At 43.7% G+C, this 19,976-nt stretch overlaps 1 protein-coding gene across 13 annotated transcripts in view; it reads right to left on the bottom strand.

The window, feature by feature from the left end:
- Positions 1 to 19,976, bottom strand: part of CSNK2A2 (casein kinase 2 alpha 2) — a 79,528-nt gene that overhangs the window by 2,237 nt on the left and 57,315 nt on the right. For 11 of the 13 annotated variants that reach the window (XM_025447494.3, XM_025447485.3, XM_049098148.1 and 8 more), the window contains 8 exons: positions 17,137 to 17,196; positions 11,340 to 11,423; positions 10,434 to 10,544; positions 10,095 to 10,196; positions 9,252 to 9,352; positions 8,091 to 8,239; positions 6,489 to 6,583; positions 239 to 688 (listed from right to left, as the gene is read on the bottom strand). In XM_025447494.3, coding sequence (XP_025303279.1) covers positions 6,507 to 6,583; positions 8,091 to 8,239; positions 9,252 to 9,352; positions 10,095 to 10,196; positions 10,434 to 10,544; positions 11,340 to 11,423; positions 17,137 to 17,154 — 642 coding nt within the window. In that variant the 5' untranslated portion in view covers positions 17,155 to 17,196 and the 3' untranslated portion in view covers positions 239 to 688; positions 6,489 to 6,506. Of the gene's footprint in view, positions 1 to 238; positions 689 to 1,910; positions 2,115 to 6,488; positions 6,584 to 8,090; positions 8,240 to 9,251; positions 9,353 to 10,094; positions 10,197 to 10,433; positions 10,545 to 11,339; positions 11,424 to 17,136; positions 17,197 to 19,976 lie in introns of those variants that run through there. The other 2 variants (XR_003136703.3, XM_025447486.3) reach the window with 2 other exon arrangements.

Genomic DNA, 19,976 nt, shown 5'->3' with positions numbered 1-19,976 from the left:
CTTTCCTGGCTTGCTCAGTCTACTGGAGTCACCTGCCATTTGCCCCACTCCAAGGATCAGTTCATGATACCTGTCCCACTTCTCATCTCTGGTCAAGAGTGTCCTTAAAACTGGCCCTTCTCACCTCTGGAACTCCCCCCTGCTAGAACCTGGCATGAATGCTCTTCTATTTCACTCAGTTCTCTGTGGCCACGGGTCTTGGTTAATGGCCCCTTCCACACTGAAAACTCTCCATACATTTCTTTTAAAACCTTTTATTCAATAATATATACTTTTAAAATTATAATATGTAACTGCCCGTCATGCCATATATTGCCCCGTTCCCCCACTCTGGAGTCTGTGGTCGGCTAGTTAACGTGGTCTGCTGGAAAAACAGGCGGCCACAGGCCGAGTCAAGGGACACGGGGGAGCAACAGTAACCAACAACCATTTTGCATACCCTTCACATTTCCCATGCTTTCTGGGTCAGGAGGAAGTCAACAGGAAGCCAAAGGCGTGTGAACCTTTTACATTCGGAAGTGAGGTTTGATATACGGTGGTGGGCTGCCCTTCAGTTGGTCTGGTTCGTGCTGGCCAAACCTGCCACCATTTTGTGTCTGCTCACGGAACGTGATCTCTCTACACACGTTAAGACGTTTGATTTGGTTCTTGTTCTGCTTATGGAAAAGTGGGAGGAACCGCAACAGACCTGGGGAAAGAGATGGGAGGAGGGGAAAGATGGCATTAATCAATCTGACCTGGAGTGAGGACAGGCTTCCACTTGCCTGCGGCTAGAGTGCTGGGAACAGAGTACAAGCTTAACTTTCCCATGCCGCTTTGTGGAAAACCTAGTAAGAACTAACTTTATGATCTCAGGTTTCAGAGCAATACCCTCTTCCTTCCTCTTGTGATTGCTGCTAACAAAGATGGTCTAAGGCGTGGTCTTCTGGAAAAGCAAAGGGAAAGCTCTGGTTGTAGAGTGTGTTCCCTGGGTCTCCTCCCCACCTCTTGGGCCCAGAACACAGATTTAGAAGCCCCGAGGCCTTTTGACCATTCTGTGCAAGCTGAGCAAGAAGCTCGGCATTTCCAACTCCACATCCCCATCAGCCGTGGCCCCATTTACTGAGGACACCTCGGGACTAATCAGAGGACTGTATTTACACCAGGAAAGTGCCAAGTCCACAAATAAACAAAGAGTAGAAAGGGAGCTCAAATATTTTTAACTTTCCCCTGGGAGCAGCTGTGTGGCATGGCCTGAAAACCCCATTTCTTCTTCCATGTCCAGCACAGTGAAGTGGGGCGGTGAGATGCCAGCAGAATTATAGCAGTGTCTCAGAGATCCACCCTAACACCAACAAGAGAAAGGACTATGCCCTTGGGAAGGAAGCTGTTACAGAAACATCATCTCATGAAAACTTTCCCTGGACAAAGGAAGGGTTCTACACTCTTGAGCAAGGCCACATGGTGTGGAAGGTTAGGAAAGAAGGGTCTTATTTGCCTTTCAGCACTTCGGCAACTGATTTCCAATTGTCCAGCGCCACAGAGGGATCCGTCAGTGAGAAGCACACTAATTAAAGACACCACCATCTGCCAAATGCAGACTCAATAGCGTGTGCCTGCTTGTGATGCAAGGAATGGGGGTGGGGAGAGGTTTTCATCAACACAGAGCGCTCTGCCACAAAGGTGAAAGCTGTGCACTGGAATGGGCCGATCCCAGGAGCAGGTGCCTGGGGAGGGCAATGAAGAAGCAAGTGCCAAGGAACCACACAAGCCCCCATTGGGACACCAGTCTAGCCCCGCCTCTCTCAGTAAAGGAAAGCCCCACGGGAACATAGGGATTCACTGCAACCTCCATAGCACACATCTTTGCAGTTCAAGGTTTCCCCCTTCTCTCCCCCAAGACACAGGAAATACAAGCTTAAGGTCCTCAGAACAGTGGCTTGTCTCCCGCTTTGGGAAGATGGTGGTTATCAACATTTTTATTTATGAAAACAGGAGTGAACATGGCATTTGTCTTTCCTCTAAGGGCAGCAGCACGTCAGTCATGCATCAGTCATCCAGTGATACAAAGAGGTGGCCAAGTGCGTCTGAAGTGGTCATTTGGAAAGGATAGCAACCCAGGCAGTGGTGCTTTTCTGCAAACAGAAGGAAATAGTTGGCTCCATGGGTCTTGAAGATTTATCCAAGCTTTCCACAGGGTGTCAAGATTTCTGTCCCAACCTCTTAGTTACCATTTACAGCAAGAAAAGCCAGCAAGTGCAAAACTGTTAATTTATTGATTCAATGAAAGGTTTTTTTTTTTTTTTTTTTGAACAATCCCCAATACATGCAGTTCAGGGTTAAGTATCACATTTGTAGCACATTGTTGAGTCTCTACACAGAAGTACTCATCCCATCAGCTGTATAACCCATCACATCACTTTCCCCAGCCTCCACAGCACCTGCTTGCAGTTGTTTCCATGAACACATCCATAGAGCTCAAAAGTATGTATTATTACTGGTTTTCTTGGCCAGATGCTTCACCGCCACCTCCTCTCCCCAACTCCCACCCTGGGGTTAGTTATTAAAAGCAGGATGTTATGCCATCTCAGATTTATTAAACTCACTGATAAACTGTGGCTTCTCGTGTGCCCCCATGGACCCTGCTTTTTGCTTTTGGAAGGGCTTAGATTTCAATGACCTTAACGCTGATCTGTTATTATCCAATCCCATTTATTTGTAGGAGGGAAGTTTGCTTTTTCCCATGGGTGCTCATGCAGTAACAGGTTTCTAAACAAATCGTGCAGTCTGAACTGGCATTAAGGGAAACTGCTGAGTGGGCTTAGAACCATTTCAATCATATATAAAAATTCTTCCAATTGCTGCTTGTGTTCCCCAAATAGTTTTGCTTCTATCCTTAATACAGCACCTGGGAGAACCTAAGTTATTTCCCTGAGTAGGTGTGGACCAAGACCCAACGCCACCAGCTCTTTCTGGGACTCAGCATCTGCCCCAAGGGCACCATCTTCCAGTCCCACCGGGATCAGTCCAGGGTGCCGTGCCCAACTCAGGACACAATTCCAGATCATGAACATGGTGCCCCCTAACTCTCTCAAGAAGTCATGCTCCCTCCTCAATATCTACCCTTTGACTGATTTTCTTACTGTTCCCTTTCTTATAACCACCTCCTCTCTGAGCCCCCAAAGATTAAGCTCTTCTGTCTTCTCCAGCCAAGCAGACTGAGCCTCTTCCTTCTCTGAAGGGAACACAGCAGCTTTGAGCCTGGTGAGCAGCGGTGTGTTAGAGAAGGTCTGTTAGACCTGGCACGTGGCCGGTGTGTAGGTGCCTCAGAGAGCCGCCATCGGCACTGCTCTCATTGGTGAGAAGACCCAGGAATGCTTGGTCTGCACTGTCCACTTGGCTTCTCCCACCCAGTCACCTCCTACAGGAATGGGACAGGGGTAGACAGCTGATATGATCCAGGGGAGAATGAACTGCAAGCAAACTGCAGATGAAAAGACCATGTGGCATTTCATCAGTTCTGCTCCTGCCATAGGGACCTGTCAGCTGAAATCAAGCCTTGTACTTATGCTTACTTGTGGCCCAGCAGCCCTGACAGACCAATCTGAATTTGGCAGGGGAACTTTTTGTTCTCACCATACCAGGTCTATGTTGTTGAACACAGGTGGAACCTGAGATGATAGTGTAACGCTACCCTGTTCCCCACAGTTTTTGCTTTTCTTTAGGAAATAACTAAGTCCTTATCATAGGCACTTTTAATTGGTTATAAGGTAACAAAGCAAATAGATGGCTAATCAAAATTACTGAGATGGATTTAAGAAATACTCTGCTGACCGAAAAGGATATTGGGTGGGTAAATCTACCATAGCTTAAGTCTAAAATATAGGAGCAGACTCCCACTCATTCACACATCCACCCACACACACATCCACCTACACCCTTTTCTCTCTCATCATCTTCCCCTGCCTCTTCCCCCAATTTTGGAACTCTCCATGAACCACCTCCTAACCCAGGTAAGTACTCTGAAATCTCGGGGAGCTATGGTATATCTGGAGACGGGTAAGAGAAAAGGTCTGCACTGGACTCACTTTAGTTTGGGAAAGAACAGCCTACGGCCAGCCAGCCAGATGTCAAGGCCAGACTCAGAAAGGGGTTAAACTCAGTTACGTAAAAACAAAACAAAACAAAACAAAAAAAAACTCAGTTATGTCGTCTAAGGTGGGAAGAGAAGTGAAAAGTATAGGTGGTGGAAGAGTAACCCATGCATTAAAAGGAAGAATTACTCCCATGTCAGAGCCACAGTCACAGAGCCCCAGGATAGGCAGGTTAGCTCTGTCTGCACTGACTAAATTATGATCAACGGAGAGAGGCAGAAGTACATCTGTACAATGGTAAGCACCCAAGTGTACTCTTCCAGATGCTTTCAACTGCCTCTTGGGAACCCAAGGGAAAGTAATGGGGTTTGTACTTCACCAAGACCCTTCAGGTACTCCCCATGCCTAGTCCAGACAGGCAACTTAAAAAAAAAAAAAAAAAAAAAAAATGATTGCGGAGGGGAGAGAACGAATGACAGAGGAGACGAAAGGCAGGGGGGGGCAAAAAAGACACACAGTGGCACATCTCCCTGATAACTACCAACAGTGTTGCCTAGAAGGGCACATCAGAAAGCTGCTGCTGCCTGACAGGTCCAGCTGAGAGCTCATGTCTTGGCTTTGATTTTCAGGTAGAACAAATGCATACATTGACACAGAATGTGCAATACAGGCAGGTAGTACTGGTACGAGAACCTTAAATGAATGCATTTCCTCGCTTTGGGGTTAGGATCTTTTTAAAAATTTTCAATCTGTAAGCTCAACTCTAGTAAGAGTTTTCTCTGCATTTTAAATTCCCACCAACCAAACGACAAAAATACAATCTACATTTAGAGATAAGATAGGACCTGCTACCAATACCAGTATGATTTTATTGGAATATGGAATGTAAACAGATGTTTTCAAACGAACAATCTAACCTTATAAAAATGTATGGCATTATTAAATAGTTAATAAAGAAATCCTAAGGTATGATGTGGGTAGACACCTCAAGCTCTAGCCTAGCTGTAAAGTCCCCACAGCTGTGGCATGGCCCTGCAACTGGGGGGAGGGGACTGCCTGCAAACCATACTGGTGACAAGTCCCCAAAATGAAATCAGCCCGACTATTTTTTAAAGCAGAATCTAGCTTCCTTTGTTAACCTGAAAGCTAGCACAATGGATCCCAAGCTCTGACACTTGCTCCAGGAGCTCCAACCCGCACCCCCCGGCCCTCCCTGACCCCAGGTCCCTCATATGATGTTGCTCTGCTCAGCCACCTAGGAGTGGGCCACCTTGCACATGCAACCCCAGTCCCTGCATGTGAAGAAGACAGCTCTGCCATCACATCCACTTATTACCTCTCAGAGCTTCAAGATGCAGGTTACCCAAATCATAGAGGGAAACTGCTTCTCATGGGGATAAAGAGAGGCAAAAAGGGGTGGGGCAGGGGACTACATTTTCCTTAACCAACAGGTCTTTCCTAAGTACACTCTAATAGGATATTTCTCTCACTCCCCAACCTGCCTGAAGACCAACTTTCCAGCTTTCATTACAGTTGTAACCAAAAAGTCTCTGTTTCAGAGAGGTGCATGAACATAGGTGCACAAACAGGGACGTATGTGCTAGGAAATGGTAAGGTTTTCCTTATAAGGCTGCTAAAGGAAAAAAAAGGCTACACAGAAAAAATAGCAACAAGATTTTATGGTTAGGCAAATCAACAAAGGTTACAGTGAGCTCCAAGTTATGCACTTCGCATTGAACTTTTGATGAGTCAGATGGACCTGTTCACGGCATCACAAGGTCTCAAGTGATGACTCCTGACATCAAAGGGGCCTCTTATGAGTGATTGCAGTTTGCTCCCAAATGACTACACTTAGAAGAAAACTGCAGTGGTGAGGTACATTTCCTAGAGAGCTCATGTCATAAAAAAATACATAAAACATGAATTTGTAAAAGCTTAAAAAAAAATACTGTCACTGTTTTAATATCTCCTTTTCTTAAATGAGGCTGGTGTGTCAGTACAGACTGCTGACTTAGCTAAAACTTGAGCCTGAATCTCACCAAAGGAAACCCAGACCACAGTGGAATAGATAGGAAGTCAGATATTCAGAGCTTGTTGACTGAATGGGTTAATTTAACAGCGGTCTCCTGTTAAATAAAGGTAAATGTACAACAACTCCGAGTCTCTCATCTCCCATGCATTCCAAAGGGAGTGTTCCCTCAGATCCTGAACTATGTGCATCGTCACACTGCCACGATAGCAGCTCCCTGTAGACTAGTACTGGGGGATTTCTTTCTTTTTGACAGACATTTAGGTCTTTACTCTTCTTTGCATTTAGAAGGAATGACTAGAATTTCTTTTTATCACATTGTAGTTTTCCTTCAAGATTTGTGTTTGGTTGGTTGGTTTTATTGGCAAGCATCAATGCCTCATTACCCGTCGCCTTCCAAGTTTTCACCGGGCTGCCGTGAGGCCACTGGAAAGCACAGCATTGTCTGCACAAGGCTGGGACTGCTCCTTTACCACGGGGTCTGCAAGAAAACAGGATGGGAGTCAGCCAAGTCTGGGCTTGGAGGTGACAGAGACATCATCATGACAAACCCCCTTCCACAGTGGGACAATGAGAGAGATGGACAGACTGACGGGAGAGCTGAGGCCAGAAGAGTGACAGAAATCACAGAACGAAGGTTGGAGAAAAATCAGACACTGAAAAATAACCGGGAATTTGCTCTTAGAGTCAACCCTTATACTTGCCTCAGAGGGCAAGTTCAACAACTGAGGCCCACACACACTGACTTCCCACAGCTCAAAATCACTACTAATCTTCCTGTGTGTTATTTTCCTTAGATACTATGTCAGATCCAACCCCCAATTTCTTCAAATCATGTGCAGTAATGAGCACTTGGGAGCAAAGGAATGAAAAGAGCCATTAGAAGACCTATTAATTTTAAGCAGCAGTTATTTGAAACATTTTTTTTTGACAGAAGATGTGTGTTCAGAAAAGTAGACGGATCATGAATTACATATTACAAACACCAAAATTCTTAATTCAATCTAACTCAAAGGTGAAAATAGCATCTTGTGCCAGAAATTGGAAAAAGGACCTCTGGGTTGTACTTGTTAGAGGTCTTGAAGGTTAAAAAAAAAAAAAAAAGAGGTCTAGAAGGCCAAAGGGTAAAACCTTTCCAATTTGCTGTCTACTAATGCTTATGGGCCAACAGCTTCAAAATTTGTATTCTTCAGGTAAGACCCGCTTAATCTCCAGAGGGGAAGAAAAGAAGGTTAGATAGCATACTGGCCAAGCAACAGACAGGCTGAAGGTTTTCTTCTTGATCCAGAGAGTGGGCTGAGACTGGTCCTGTAACCTGTATCCCCTATCTCCTCTATGCCTGGACTAAATCATCTCATGTTGCCAACAATTAAGGGGAAAGTCTATCTGAGACATACTTTATTGGGAGGGAGGGGCCAGGGAGCTGTACGCAGGCAGCCAAGAAGCAACCATGTGCACTGAATACATACACACATACATACATACATACACACTCTGAAGTGAGACCTAAAAATTCTTTAACTCAGATAGGATTTTAGTGAGGTCCTTCCATAGCTGCTTTCCTTTCTTCAGATTCCTTTTACTGAATTTAACTCATTTCCTTCTTTAAAAATATACTACGGTCATCTTATTACTTTTAACCAACTACTTTGTTTTTTTGAGGGGAAAAAAACATGTTTGATTAGGTTTCCACACAGATATATCCGAAAACAAAGTTCAGATATTTGTGATCTCTCAGCCCAGGGCCACAGGGAACGGTCTGCAGACCAGACTCAAGGGGAGCTATGGCAGTGGACAAGCAAACACCTCTGCAGATCAAGAAAAGGAACTGCAAGAGCTGTCTCAATAGTCCAGAATGAATGAGGCCAAATTCCAAGGATGATTCAATCCAAACACCTAGAATTCTCCTGACTGGCCTCAAAGATAAAGAACAGGAGACTTATTCCTTTAATAAATCAGGCCCCTGCAAATGGTCCCTGGAGACTCACAGAAGTAGGGATGCTCCATGGCCTCTTTGGCGGTCAGTCTCTGTTGATGGTCGTATCGCAGAAGTTTGTCCAGAAGATCTAGGGCCTCAGGGCTGACGAGGTGTCTGTTCTCACTGTGGATAAAGTTTTCCCAGCGTTTCCGTGAATGTCTGAGGAGGAAAGGGAAGCACTGGTACTGAGATTCAATTCAACAAGAATCCAGACATTACCATGGTTAAAGCCAATAGAATCTTAGAACCCCAGGAGGATTATAAACTTATTAAATCTCATTCTCACAGGTGTCTGCCCCACCCTCCACGGGAATATCTGAGGCATCTTGAAACAAAAAACATGCTCTCTGATAAAATGAACTAAAGCTTCTACATCTGATTTAGAATTTGTGGCACCTTCCTAGATCATTTCTTATGGATCAGGCTTTTAGTCAATTCTGGTGAGGCACAGAGGTGACAGAGTTATTTTTGTTGTGCAGCAAAAATATTTAGAGAGCTAGCCTTGGAAACAGAGGCTCCACAAAACACTGAGAACTGTCAACGCATTTACTTTTCAACACTAGTACACTGTACCTGCAAATATGCTTTAAAATTTGCCACGTTGGGGGGATCCCTGGGTGGCTCAGCGGTTTGGTGCCTGCCTTTGGCCCAGGGCGTGATCCTGGAGTCCCGGGATCGAGTCCCACGTCAGGCTCCTGGCATGGAGCCTGCCTGCTTTTCTCCCTCTGCCTGTGTCTCTGCCTCTCTCTCTCTCTATGTCTATCATGAATAAATAAATAAGATCTTAAAAAAAAATAAAATTTGCCACCTTGTAGAAAACCCGTTAACTAGAACAAGAAAAAACTATAAATCTCTTCCTCAAAGAAGAATCACAGCTTTCTAAGATTTTCCATTAAAATAAGCATACACTGTCCTGCAAAGCATTTCACTGTAACAGGATTTTGTCTCCTATTTTCTATGGACTGACAGGTTATCTCTTGGAGAAGTACAACGATCAGAAGACACATGTAAACAATGCCCAAACCTCAAAACAAGTTTTAAAAAGCATACATGAGAAAAAAGAAGGGTATTTTCAACTTTGCTATGATTAGCAAGTGATTTCGGCGAATATTCCCTCTTCTGAAATGGGTTTAGTTAAAACCCTCGTTCTCTCTCCCTCTCTCTTACTTACTGTCCCAGGATATCGTTGAAGTGCGGATCTAGGTCTATGTGATACTTCTTCAGATACCCATACAGCTCATCTGTACCCAGAACCTTGGCAATGCGAACAAGCTGAAACACAAAACAAACTGACCAAATTACTGAGCACAGAGCTCACCGCAAGCCTGTGAGGATGCTATCCCAAGAAATGAGAGGACTTCTCCATCACTGAATCTCCAGGGACCAGAGGCAGATTGGAGCCCGGGGCTGACAGGAGGCAGACCAAAGGCCAATGATGTTCACAGAAAGCAAATTTCCAAACTCCCTTTAAAATGGTAATAACTGGGATCCCTGGGTGGCGCAGCGGTTTGGCGCCTGCCTTTGGCCCAGGGCGCGATCCTGGAGACCCGGGATCGAATCCCACATCAGGCTCCCAGTGCATGGAGCCTGCTTCTCCCTCTGCCTATGTCTCTGCCTCTCTCTCTCTCTCTGTGTGACCATCATAAATAAATAAAAAAAAAAAAATTAAAAACAAAACAAAAATAAAATGGTAATAACTTAAGACAATAATCTTCCAGAAGCTGACAATTACGGGGGCATCACAATCTAATCTAGAAGCTAGTTGTTAGACAAGGTGTGTCTGACTTCTTCACAGACTCACTGTGGGGCATACGTGGAGCTTAGTAAGATAGCTTTATCTGGCTCTATGTTTGGGGACCTAGTAACCACAGACAAAATCTCATGAAGCTCTTTACCCTGAAGGAGAACTTAAGTGCAGACACTGAGTGACTCAAGGATAGCATCCCTGTCAACAGACTCCCATTTCTTTGGCATGTGCCCCCACATGGGGAAGAGCCAGTTAGTGTTTGCTCACCTGGTCATAGTTGTCCTGTCCGTGAAAGAAGGGCTCCTTTCGAAAGATCATGCTTGCTAACATACAGCCCAAACTCCACATGTCCAAGCTGTAATCGTACATCTGGGGAAACAAGGTCAGCCTGTTAGTGAAAGGTGTTGCAAATGTATTTCTTTGATCTGGATTTCTAGTCTTCAGTTGACCTTTGCACATATTTTAGAATTCAAAGAAAAAAAAAAAAGTCACTGAGAAAAATCTGAAATGACTGCTTCAGGCTGGGGTTTTGAATGTATCCAAACTGAATAAACAGCACACGAGGAGAAGCCCTAAGGAAACACACAAAGGAGGCGTGAGTTGTACCTGATAGTCCACAAGGAGCTCCGGTCCCTTGAAGTACCTCGATGCTACACGGACATTGTACTCCTGAGCAGGGTGGTAGAACTCTGCCAGACCCCAGTCTATGAGCCGCAGCTACAAACACAACAGAAATCAAACCCGTAAAGGAGTGTTTCTAGATGCCTGTGCCTTAGAAAAAGGCCACATCACGTTAGCTGACAATATGTGCGCTACATAACAAATGTTAGCCAGTGCACTGGCAAAAATTACCCTTTCAGCAACTGTGGAAGAGGTCACCTCTACAGTAGAGCTTTCAGAATCTTATTTGTTGTTTTTTTTTTTTAATTTAAATTATCCTGGCTTATCATTCTCTTCCCATCAATCAAGCTTAAGCTTTTTACTCTGCCTCTGTTTTACTTGCATATAACACATTCCCCCATTATTAACAGCTCCCATCATAAGCTCAAGCCACAACACAAAGGGTTGGAGACCCAGGCCCCACCCCAGGATTGAAGCATTGCTCCAGCTTTTCATTAATCACACAGTAGTGGAATCACTTACTCACCAATCAGAGACAACCAGAATTGGATATGAAAAACAGGAGGGACCCAAGTGTAAAGGCTAGGCAGACTGGTCTAAGGGTCATTAAAAGAAGTACAAACCATCTGCTGGAGTTTCTTTGCAAGGCCCTCTGGAAAACCATGACCAAAATAAACAAGGGACTACAGTTAGGCTCACGGGTCTACTTTCCTTGTGTACCATGCTCATGCAGAGCAGAAAGCAACACTGGAGACCGGAGAAATAACAATAACACAAGTCTGCCAAAGAAAACAGTACTGGTCTGCAGTCCCTCCTAGGTCAATACCTAGAGTTGTGGTCTGCCCTAGACCTTTTAAGAAAAGCCTTGTTGCTGCCTGGCTGCAACGGTACCTTTTTCTGTTGGTGATCTATCATGACATTGTGAGGTTTCACATCCCTGTGCATGATTCCCTTGCTGTGGCAGTAATCCAGAGCCTATTAGATAAGAAAGCACAGAGAAAAGTAAGCACACTGTCTACCAACCTCCCAACGCAAGCATATTATTTGTGACAGCTTCACGTGAATACAATCTCCCAAGGGGCAGCTTACTGCTGCGACAGAGGACAATAACCATGCCTCAGATGGTACCCCTAGTGCTCTGTGCACACTATGCTGGCAGCCGGCGGAAAAGGGGCTGCGTTAAGGAGGGAAGATAGGAGACACTTCTCTGGACACTCTTGCTACTTGCAGTTAGTAAGTAACACTTTACCAGTCACTTTGACTTAGGAATCATACATTAATCTATTGGTCTAACTCAAAGGGTTTAAAACCAGTCCTGGGAAACTCACTAGAGTCCCCTCTCATAGTGATTCAAATGGGAATGACAAACTGTGACATCTGACATGGTTTGTCTTCTAGACAAGTGCCCACTGTGGACTTTTGGGATTAACAAGTATTCTAGCTGAGTGAAGTAAGTCAGTCGGAGAAGGACAAACATTATATGTTCTCATTCATTTGGGGAATATAAATAATAGTGAAAGGGAATATAAGGGAAGGGAGAAGAAATGTGTGGGAAATATCAGAAAGGGAGACAGAACGTAAAGACTGCTAACTCTGGGAAACGAACTAGGGGTGGTAGAAGGGGAGGAGGGCGGGGGTGGGAGTGAATGGGTGACGGGCACTGGGGGTTATTCTGTATGTTAGTAAATTGAACACCAATAAAAAATAAATTAAAAACAAAAAACAAAAAAACAAAAACAAAAACAAGTATTCTAGTATTAGTATTTTCTTTTACAAATAATCCTTAAGCCAACTGGCCTTTAAGGATTCTATTTTTCCTCTAAGGGAAGATATTGCTTCCTAGAAGATAGAGGATATACAGGTAAGATTTTAAGTGTATAAGCCAATGAGTTTTTTGAGCACATTCATAGAATTGTGCGACTGGCACCACAATCCAGTCTTGAAACTTCTGCCATCATCCCAAAAATCCCCAGCAGCTTGCCTGGGATTGGTCACCATTCCCATTTGCCCCCTACCTCAGCAGTAACCACAAACTTGCCATTGCTACTGATCTGCCTTTTCTGGACAATTGTAAAGTGGAACGGTACAATATACAGTACTTTATTTTTTTTTTAAAGATTTTATTTACTCAGAGAGAAAGAGAGAGGCAGAGTCACAGGCAGAGGGAAAAGCAGGAACTCGATACCGGGTCTCCAGGATCACACCCTGGGCTGTAGGCGGCGCTAAACCCACTGTGCCATTGGGTCTGCCCAGTCCTCTATCTTCTTTCCCTCAGCATTATGTCACTGAGATTCATCTGTGTTACGTTTTTCTTCCTGAGTAGCATTCCACTGTATGGATGTACTAGTTGATGGATATCTGGGCTGTTTCCAGTTTGGGGCTATTATGAATAAGGCTGCTTATGAATATTCATATACAGGCCTTTGAGAGGACACAGGCTTTCATTTCTCTCATGCAGATTCCTGAGGGTGGAAATGCTGAGTTTTATGTTAGTTTACATCAAACTTTTTAAGAGTCTGCCTAATTGTTCTCCAAAGTGCCTGCTCCAGTTTACATTCCCACTGGTAATGTATGAAGGTTCAGTTTCTCCACATCCTCGTCAACACTTGTCACTGCTTCATCTTTGTGATTATCGTTGTTCTGGCCGGTCTGAAGTGGGATCTCATGTGGATTTGAATTATATTTCCTTACTCAGGGATCAGGTTGACATCTTTTTGGGTGTTAGTGGTCATGCTGTATCTTCTCTGGACAAATACTGATTCAAATCTTTTACTCATTGTTTCTTTGGGTGGTTTTAGAGAATACAAAAATTTGCTTCTATTTCTCCTTTTTTGAACACAGTAACTTTTCCCATAAATTTTAAATTAGGCCCTATGGCTTGTCTTAAAAAGCACTGAAGCCTACCTGAGTGCCATGATTTTCTTCTTGAGTAACAAAACAGCAACTCACCATCTTGTGGTTCCTACTATGTGCTTGGCACTGAGTGGTTTTAGGGAAGTTTTCCACAGGACAAGATCAGGGTTTTTCAACCTCAGCTGTGCTGATATTTTGGACCAGATAATTCTTTGCTGTGGGGAGCTGCAGGGTGTTTAAAAGAATCCCTGGGCTCTTCTCACCAGATGCCAGCTGCACTCCTCCAAATTGTGACAACCAAAAATGGTTCCATATTTTGTCAATTTGACTTGGTTGAAAACCACTGGACTGGGTCCAAGAATGATCCCCAAGATCAGCAAATCCAGGAATAAACAAATTTTGCTTTTCCCCAGACACAAAAAAGTAAACAGTGCGCGATGCTTTTTATATGAAGGTAAAAAACATGCAAAACTAAACTGGTGGTAGAATTGAGAATATTATCTTCAGAAAAGGAGATCCGGAAGAGAAGGGGCACAGGACAGCCTTCTGGGGTATTCTTTTTTCTCTGCCAGCCCTGTTCAACAGAACTTTCAGTGATGATAGAAATATTCTATATCTGCCTGTCCAATATGGTAGCCACTAGCCACACGAGGCCACCGCACATCTGAAATGTGGCTACTGAGATAAAGGAAAGGAATTTCAAATTTTAATTAAAACTTAAATAGCTGTGCCTGTGGGCAACAGCTACTGTACTGGACAGCATAGTACTATGTAGATCTGGGTGAAGGTTCCACTTATGTAAAAACCCAAAAACCTGTACACTTAAGATTTATTCATTTATGGAAGTTCTACTTCAATGTAATTTTTCTCTGTTTTGTTTTGCAACAACAGGTATAGCAAGATTCCACAACGGCTTTGTGGCAGTATCTTAGGAAACCAGGGCTCCTGAGGACAGAGTTCCCTGGACCTGAGCACAGGCACCCAACAACCACTTCACAGCCCTCTGGCCTCAGTTTCTTCCACTGTTTCAGTGAAGCTGAAGATTTCCTCTTCCTTTTTTTTTTTTTTTAATTTTTTATTTATTTATGATAGTCACACATTGAGAGAGAGAGGCGGAGACATAGGCAGAGGGAGAAGCAGGCTCCATGCACCAGGAGCCCAATGTGGGATTCGATCCCGGGTCTCCAGGATCGCGCCCTGGGCCAAAGGCAGGCGCTAAACCGCTGCGCCACCCAGGGATCCCAGATTTCCTCTTCCTCATCTAGTTCCCCCAAAGAGAAAATCTGGCAAGTGTCAATTCTGTTATTTTGCCTAGTCTTTGTCCAAAGGAATGAACTAATAAGGACCATAATACCTGGGGTGTGAGAAATACCTGAGCAGAGGCTGAACAAGTAGAGGAAGGGAATTCATTCTTGTGCCAAGTTCACTAGTCAGACTCCCTGTGGAGTCACTGACATGCTTTTAAATTCCTTGGGGGAGCTATTTCACTTTCAAAATCTGGCATTATCTGATCATTAGGCATGAAAGACATTTTTCAAGCTTCATCTGGGGTCCTGTGCCTCATTAGCAGAAAGAATGTCCTTACTGCCTGCCTGGCCGCTACCTCCAGAAAGCAGAAGGGATATCAGACACAAAGGACTGTCTGAATGACCAGCCTGTGGAGACTTGTGTCATCGGGATGTCTTTACTTGACCTAAGGACAACTGTGCAAGATTATAAATCTTCATCTTTGGTGTGGTAAGTTAAAAACACAAAATCTTAACACCTTACTTAAAAATAACCCACTGTGAGATTTAGATTGCGGCTCTCATTGGGTGAATGCATGGGGTTCTCTGGAAAGCACCCCCAGGGAAGGAGCTAGCCTGACAGCTCACAAGACCACACCACCACTAATAACCTCTTCTCCACCGACATCTTCAATTCTGGCATGGAAAGGACATGCAGAAAGATGTAATACACCAAGCTCTACCTTCAAATGTTTCTGACCTTATTGACAAAAGAAAGACCCATTAGTTTTAAGAGTGGACTCTTAAATCTACCACCTTGGTACTAATGATAAGAGGTTTGTCTAAGTGCTTCTAAGAAAATACATTCACCGTACAGGGCTAGTTCTTCAAACTCCCATTCCCTAAAACTAAGCCTTAATTAAACTTGGGATTTTGTTCAAGTAATTGTTCACAATTCCATCCAATCTCCATCTTGGCAATTTTCTTCAATAATGCCAATAACTTAATTATCTCTATCTTTCAGAGGTTCTTAAATTGAGATCCCCACACCCCATAAAACTTTATGTAATACTGTGTATTTATACATGCATTTTGGTGGGGAGGGGGGGAGTTTAAAAGTTCTCATTAGATTCTTAGTGATCTAGACTCAAAACAACTTAGGAGCCATTGGTCTATTCCAATTTACAAGCCTTTTTAGAATTCTTTACCTAAGTGTGTTTTTTTAAAATATTTTAATTATTTATTCATGACACACACACACACGTAGAGACAAGGCAGAGGGAGAAGCAGGCTCCATGTAGGGAGCCAATGTGGGACTTGATCCCAGGACTCCAGGATCGTGCCCTGGGCTGAAGGCACGGGCTTAACCCCTGAGCCACCCAGGTGTCCCAGAATTCTTTACCTAAGTGTGTACCTAGACAAACTAAAAAAAGGTCATTCCTCCACCAACCAGTAATGCTTCAAAATTTCCATCTTGGGATTACTAAGTGTCCTAAAAGGGCCACCCATCACCTCTCCTTGCATGTCTAGGTCAGTCAGGGCTAGAGGATAGGCTGGGAAGGGGATTATGAGTGATGACAAGAGAAAGGAGATTGCAAATGCCTGCCTACCCAGTATGCGTGTCCCTTTCTACTGGGACTTCAATGCTCTGGCCCATTAAAAAGTGAAGTCTACTTCCCCACCCTTTGAATCTAGGTATGGCCAGGATCTGCTTTGGTCAACAGGGCATTAAGAGACATGACACAAGTAGACGCTTGAAAAGCACTTACACATTTAACTTCACCCTCTCATGCTACTAGGAACCCTGAGGCCACCACAGGAGGAAGTAGCTTAGACTAACCCCCATAGAAAGAGCCTTCAGCTATTCCAGTTGCCATTCCAGATATGTGAATGAGGCCATTTGGGACCAATGTGCACCAGTCAAAAGACTCACCCAGCTAATCCCACAGAATTATGAGAAATAGTACATAATTTTTAAAAAATTGTTAAGTTCTGGGTGATCTGTTACACAGTAAAAATTGATAGCATTAAGTAAGCAGCAAAAAGAAAATCCGAAGGCCAACAAGAACTATGAAGAAGGAAGTTCTGATTTTTGGCATGTTCTTGGTATCTCCTGACTGTTCCACAGGAAAGTTTCTACGTAAAAATCCCACAACAGAGATCGCAATGGAAGTTAAAACAAAAACAAAAATAAACCCTCGGGGCACCTGGATGGCTCCGTCGGTGGAGCCTGCGACTCCAGATCTCAGGGTCATGATTTCAAGCCCCACGTTGGGTGTGGAGCCTACTAAAAAAACAAACAAAACAAAACAAAACCACCTCACTAAATTCTGTAAGTGTCAAGAGAGAACCTACCTGAGTTCTCTTTGTCCTCTCAAAAACTTCTTGGGAAGTGGGAGGGAGGATGGAATAACTGGGTGACAGGCATTGAGGAGGGCACCTGACGTGATGAGCACTGGGTGTTTGTTACATGTGACTGATAAACTACTGAACACTACATCTGAAACTAATGACGTGCTATGTGTTGGCTAACTGAAATCATAAAAAAAAAAAAAGTCTCCTTTGATGAATACACCTGAAAAGATTCACTGCCTCTGAATGCCACTTACCTTAAGTAGCTCATACATATAAAACCGGATATCGAAGTCTGTCAGGATCTGGTAAAGTTGCTGAAACACATTTCAGATAGCAGAAAGTTAATTTAGTCTCATCATTTTGTCATCCCAAATATTGGCCATAATTCTCTGTAAACTTTACTGCTTAAGTCACTGAAGAACCCCAGGACTTTTTACCACTTGATCTGGAACAAATGAGACAAAGACCAAAGATGAGGGTATAATACTTTAGTTTTTTTTGTGTGTGGGGTGGGGTGTGTGTGGAACTCCAAGGGAGAGAAACACTTAATTCACTGTGGATCTTCTAAAAACTTGTTCAATGCTCCATCATTTCAACACCCTAAATTACATTATTATGGAGATAAAGCCCAAGTTGTCAAATTGTCCTCATATTCTTACTATACTTCAAACAAAGTAATCCACTGGAGCAGCAGTGTCCGTCAGAGAACTAAGTTCTGAGTGCAGAGCAGAACCTGAAGAACTTCATTGGCCCACGTGGTAAAAAGTGGCAAGACAGTCCACCTGCTTGGTTCTGGCAGATGGTAAGAGACTTAAGAAAGGAGTACGAGAGTGAGATGTTACAGAAAAAAAGAATAGACATAGGCACTGAAAATGATTCCAGGTCAAAAGGACATGCAAACAGTTCTCATACTGGGACACAGACATACCCACTAGGAGTTTTGTTTTTTTAATTTCAATTTTTAAGAGGCAGAGTAGCATTAATACATCCAGGTTCATTAAAGTCATCACAAACCTTCATCAGAAACTATACTATTATTTTTAGTAATCAATTCCAAGTATATGTTTCCCCATCAGTCCAAAGCAGCACCTTCTAGAAAATCAGTACACTTTTTAAAACATCCTTTGTTTCTTTACTGAAGACTCAGGCAGTAAGAGGGAAGCTCTCTAAGGAGCTCTGATCAGCATATACAATTGTATCTGTGTAAGGAGGAAGTAAAACTACACATCCCAACTTGTTTGTATTTATAATGATATATGGACATTAATATGTGGGTGATTTTGCATATATGCGTGTGGGGGATGGACAGCTGGCACACGGGGAAATAAAGGAAATTTTTCATTGTGTACCATTTTATATTCTAGATCCATGTAACTACATCACCTGTTCAGAAAGATAAACAATTTGCCAAATTTAACATCCTCTAAGAACACCAGGATTTAGCTTCCTCCTCAAATTTTCCATTGAGAAGAGTAATTCTCCCTCTGGCTTGGTAAGAGTATTTGATTTCTTCAACCTCAGGCAGCAGCCAGCACAGAGCATGAGAACGTGCGGATCAAACACCGGTGGTGCCTGGGAGCTGCCCTGCTATGGGAGGCTAACCTGGCTTAGGGGAAACTGCACAGATGGCACTAGCACAGCACCACTCTGGCTCAGGAGTGGATTCAACTTCAGAACAGCCAAACACCCAAGTATTCTGTCCTCCAGCTTGGCTCCGCATGGCAAGGAAGATTTCTCAGCCGGCATACCAACAACCCATATGTACAGACACGAGCTGAAGATACTATCTCTGGGTGTCAAATCAGCTCCTCCTCCGAGGATTAAGGACATCACTCCTAGACACTGTGCCAAGTTTAACCTCAAGTCAATATACAGGCACATGACAGTGAAGCAAGCATTTCCTAACCCTCAGAGGGTTGGAATATTTTACTTACAGAGAACAAATATGCAGTATTTTATCATTTGGACTTTTATCTGTGGAAGGTTTTCCTCTCCTATCATGTGGTATCCATACCAGGCATCTGTGTAAATGGTGTTAAGACAGAACACAAAACGTCCTTGGATTGCCAATATAATATTTCTAGCTACTCCAACCAACCTCAATGTTATGTAATATAAAACACTAAATGAATACAGTGGTCAGGCCTAATACATTATGAAGTCCCAAATGATAGGCTGACATTCACTCCCATCTCTTAGGAGCTCTGGGAAGGAGACCAAACTACATCTAGAACATTTTACCTCCTGGGCCTAAAATTCAGGACTCGTCAAGGTCCACAGTCTGGCTTCATCTACTTTTGTGGCTCTGTTCCCACTGTTGCCCCCAGGGGGTCTCCAACTCTGGCCAAATAAACCTGCTTGCCTCCTCTGTTCTTTCTTTTCCGGGTCCCTACCTCTTTCCAAACCTAGAACACATCATCCCTCTCCCTTAGCCTGTTAAGTCAAGAGAGCTGATGGTGGTCCCCCTTCCTTATCTGAACTCTCTTGCTATTTACTGTCCTCGGGGGTGTCCCTGGAGTTAATGTTCCCCACTCAGGCACTTGGCTGTGTGCAACAAGAGGCCGCTCCACTCTGCCTGCATCCCAAGTCCCATGCTAGTGTCCTGGCACATCAGGCACACACCTCATGGGGAAAAAATAGGTGCTGTGGCTGGTGGTAGTCACCAGCTTACTAACTCAAGATCTTTGCTTTTCCTCCCTCAAGTATGGTAGGGGCCACCATACAACCTGGTCCATAGTCTAAGTATTTGGGTAACACAACAGCAGAGTAGTACATGCTGTATATATACCTCACCCATGAATGGCGGTACCCAGAAGGCAGTCGATAAATATTTGCCTTTGAAGATGTTCACGAGTCAATGGAACAAAATTAAAACTGTCTTCCAGGAAACACAAGTGTTAAAGAGTCCATGACAAGTTATAAAGGGAAATTTCACAAGAACCACACTTTTCTTCCATTCTTCTTGGCCAGCTATGTGGAGAACATTGTTAACCAACCGACTGTGAAATGTTGGCAGGAAATTAGCTTTGCTTGTGTTTTCATGAAATAAGTGACTTATCAAAAACAAGCCTATGCTTCCCAGAAGATTACAAAG

Source organism: Canis lupus, chromosome 2 (assembly GCF_003254725.2).
Source record: "Canis lupus dingo isolate Sandy chromosome 2, ASM325472v2, whole genome shotgun sequence".
Classification (NCBI taxonomy): domain Eukaryota; kingdom Metazoa; phylum Chordata; class Mammalia; order Carnivora; family Canidae; genus Canis; species Canis lupus.
Note: the sequence above shows the minus strand (reverse complement) of the source record. Positions and strands in the feature narration are given on the sequence as shown.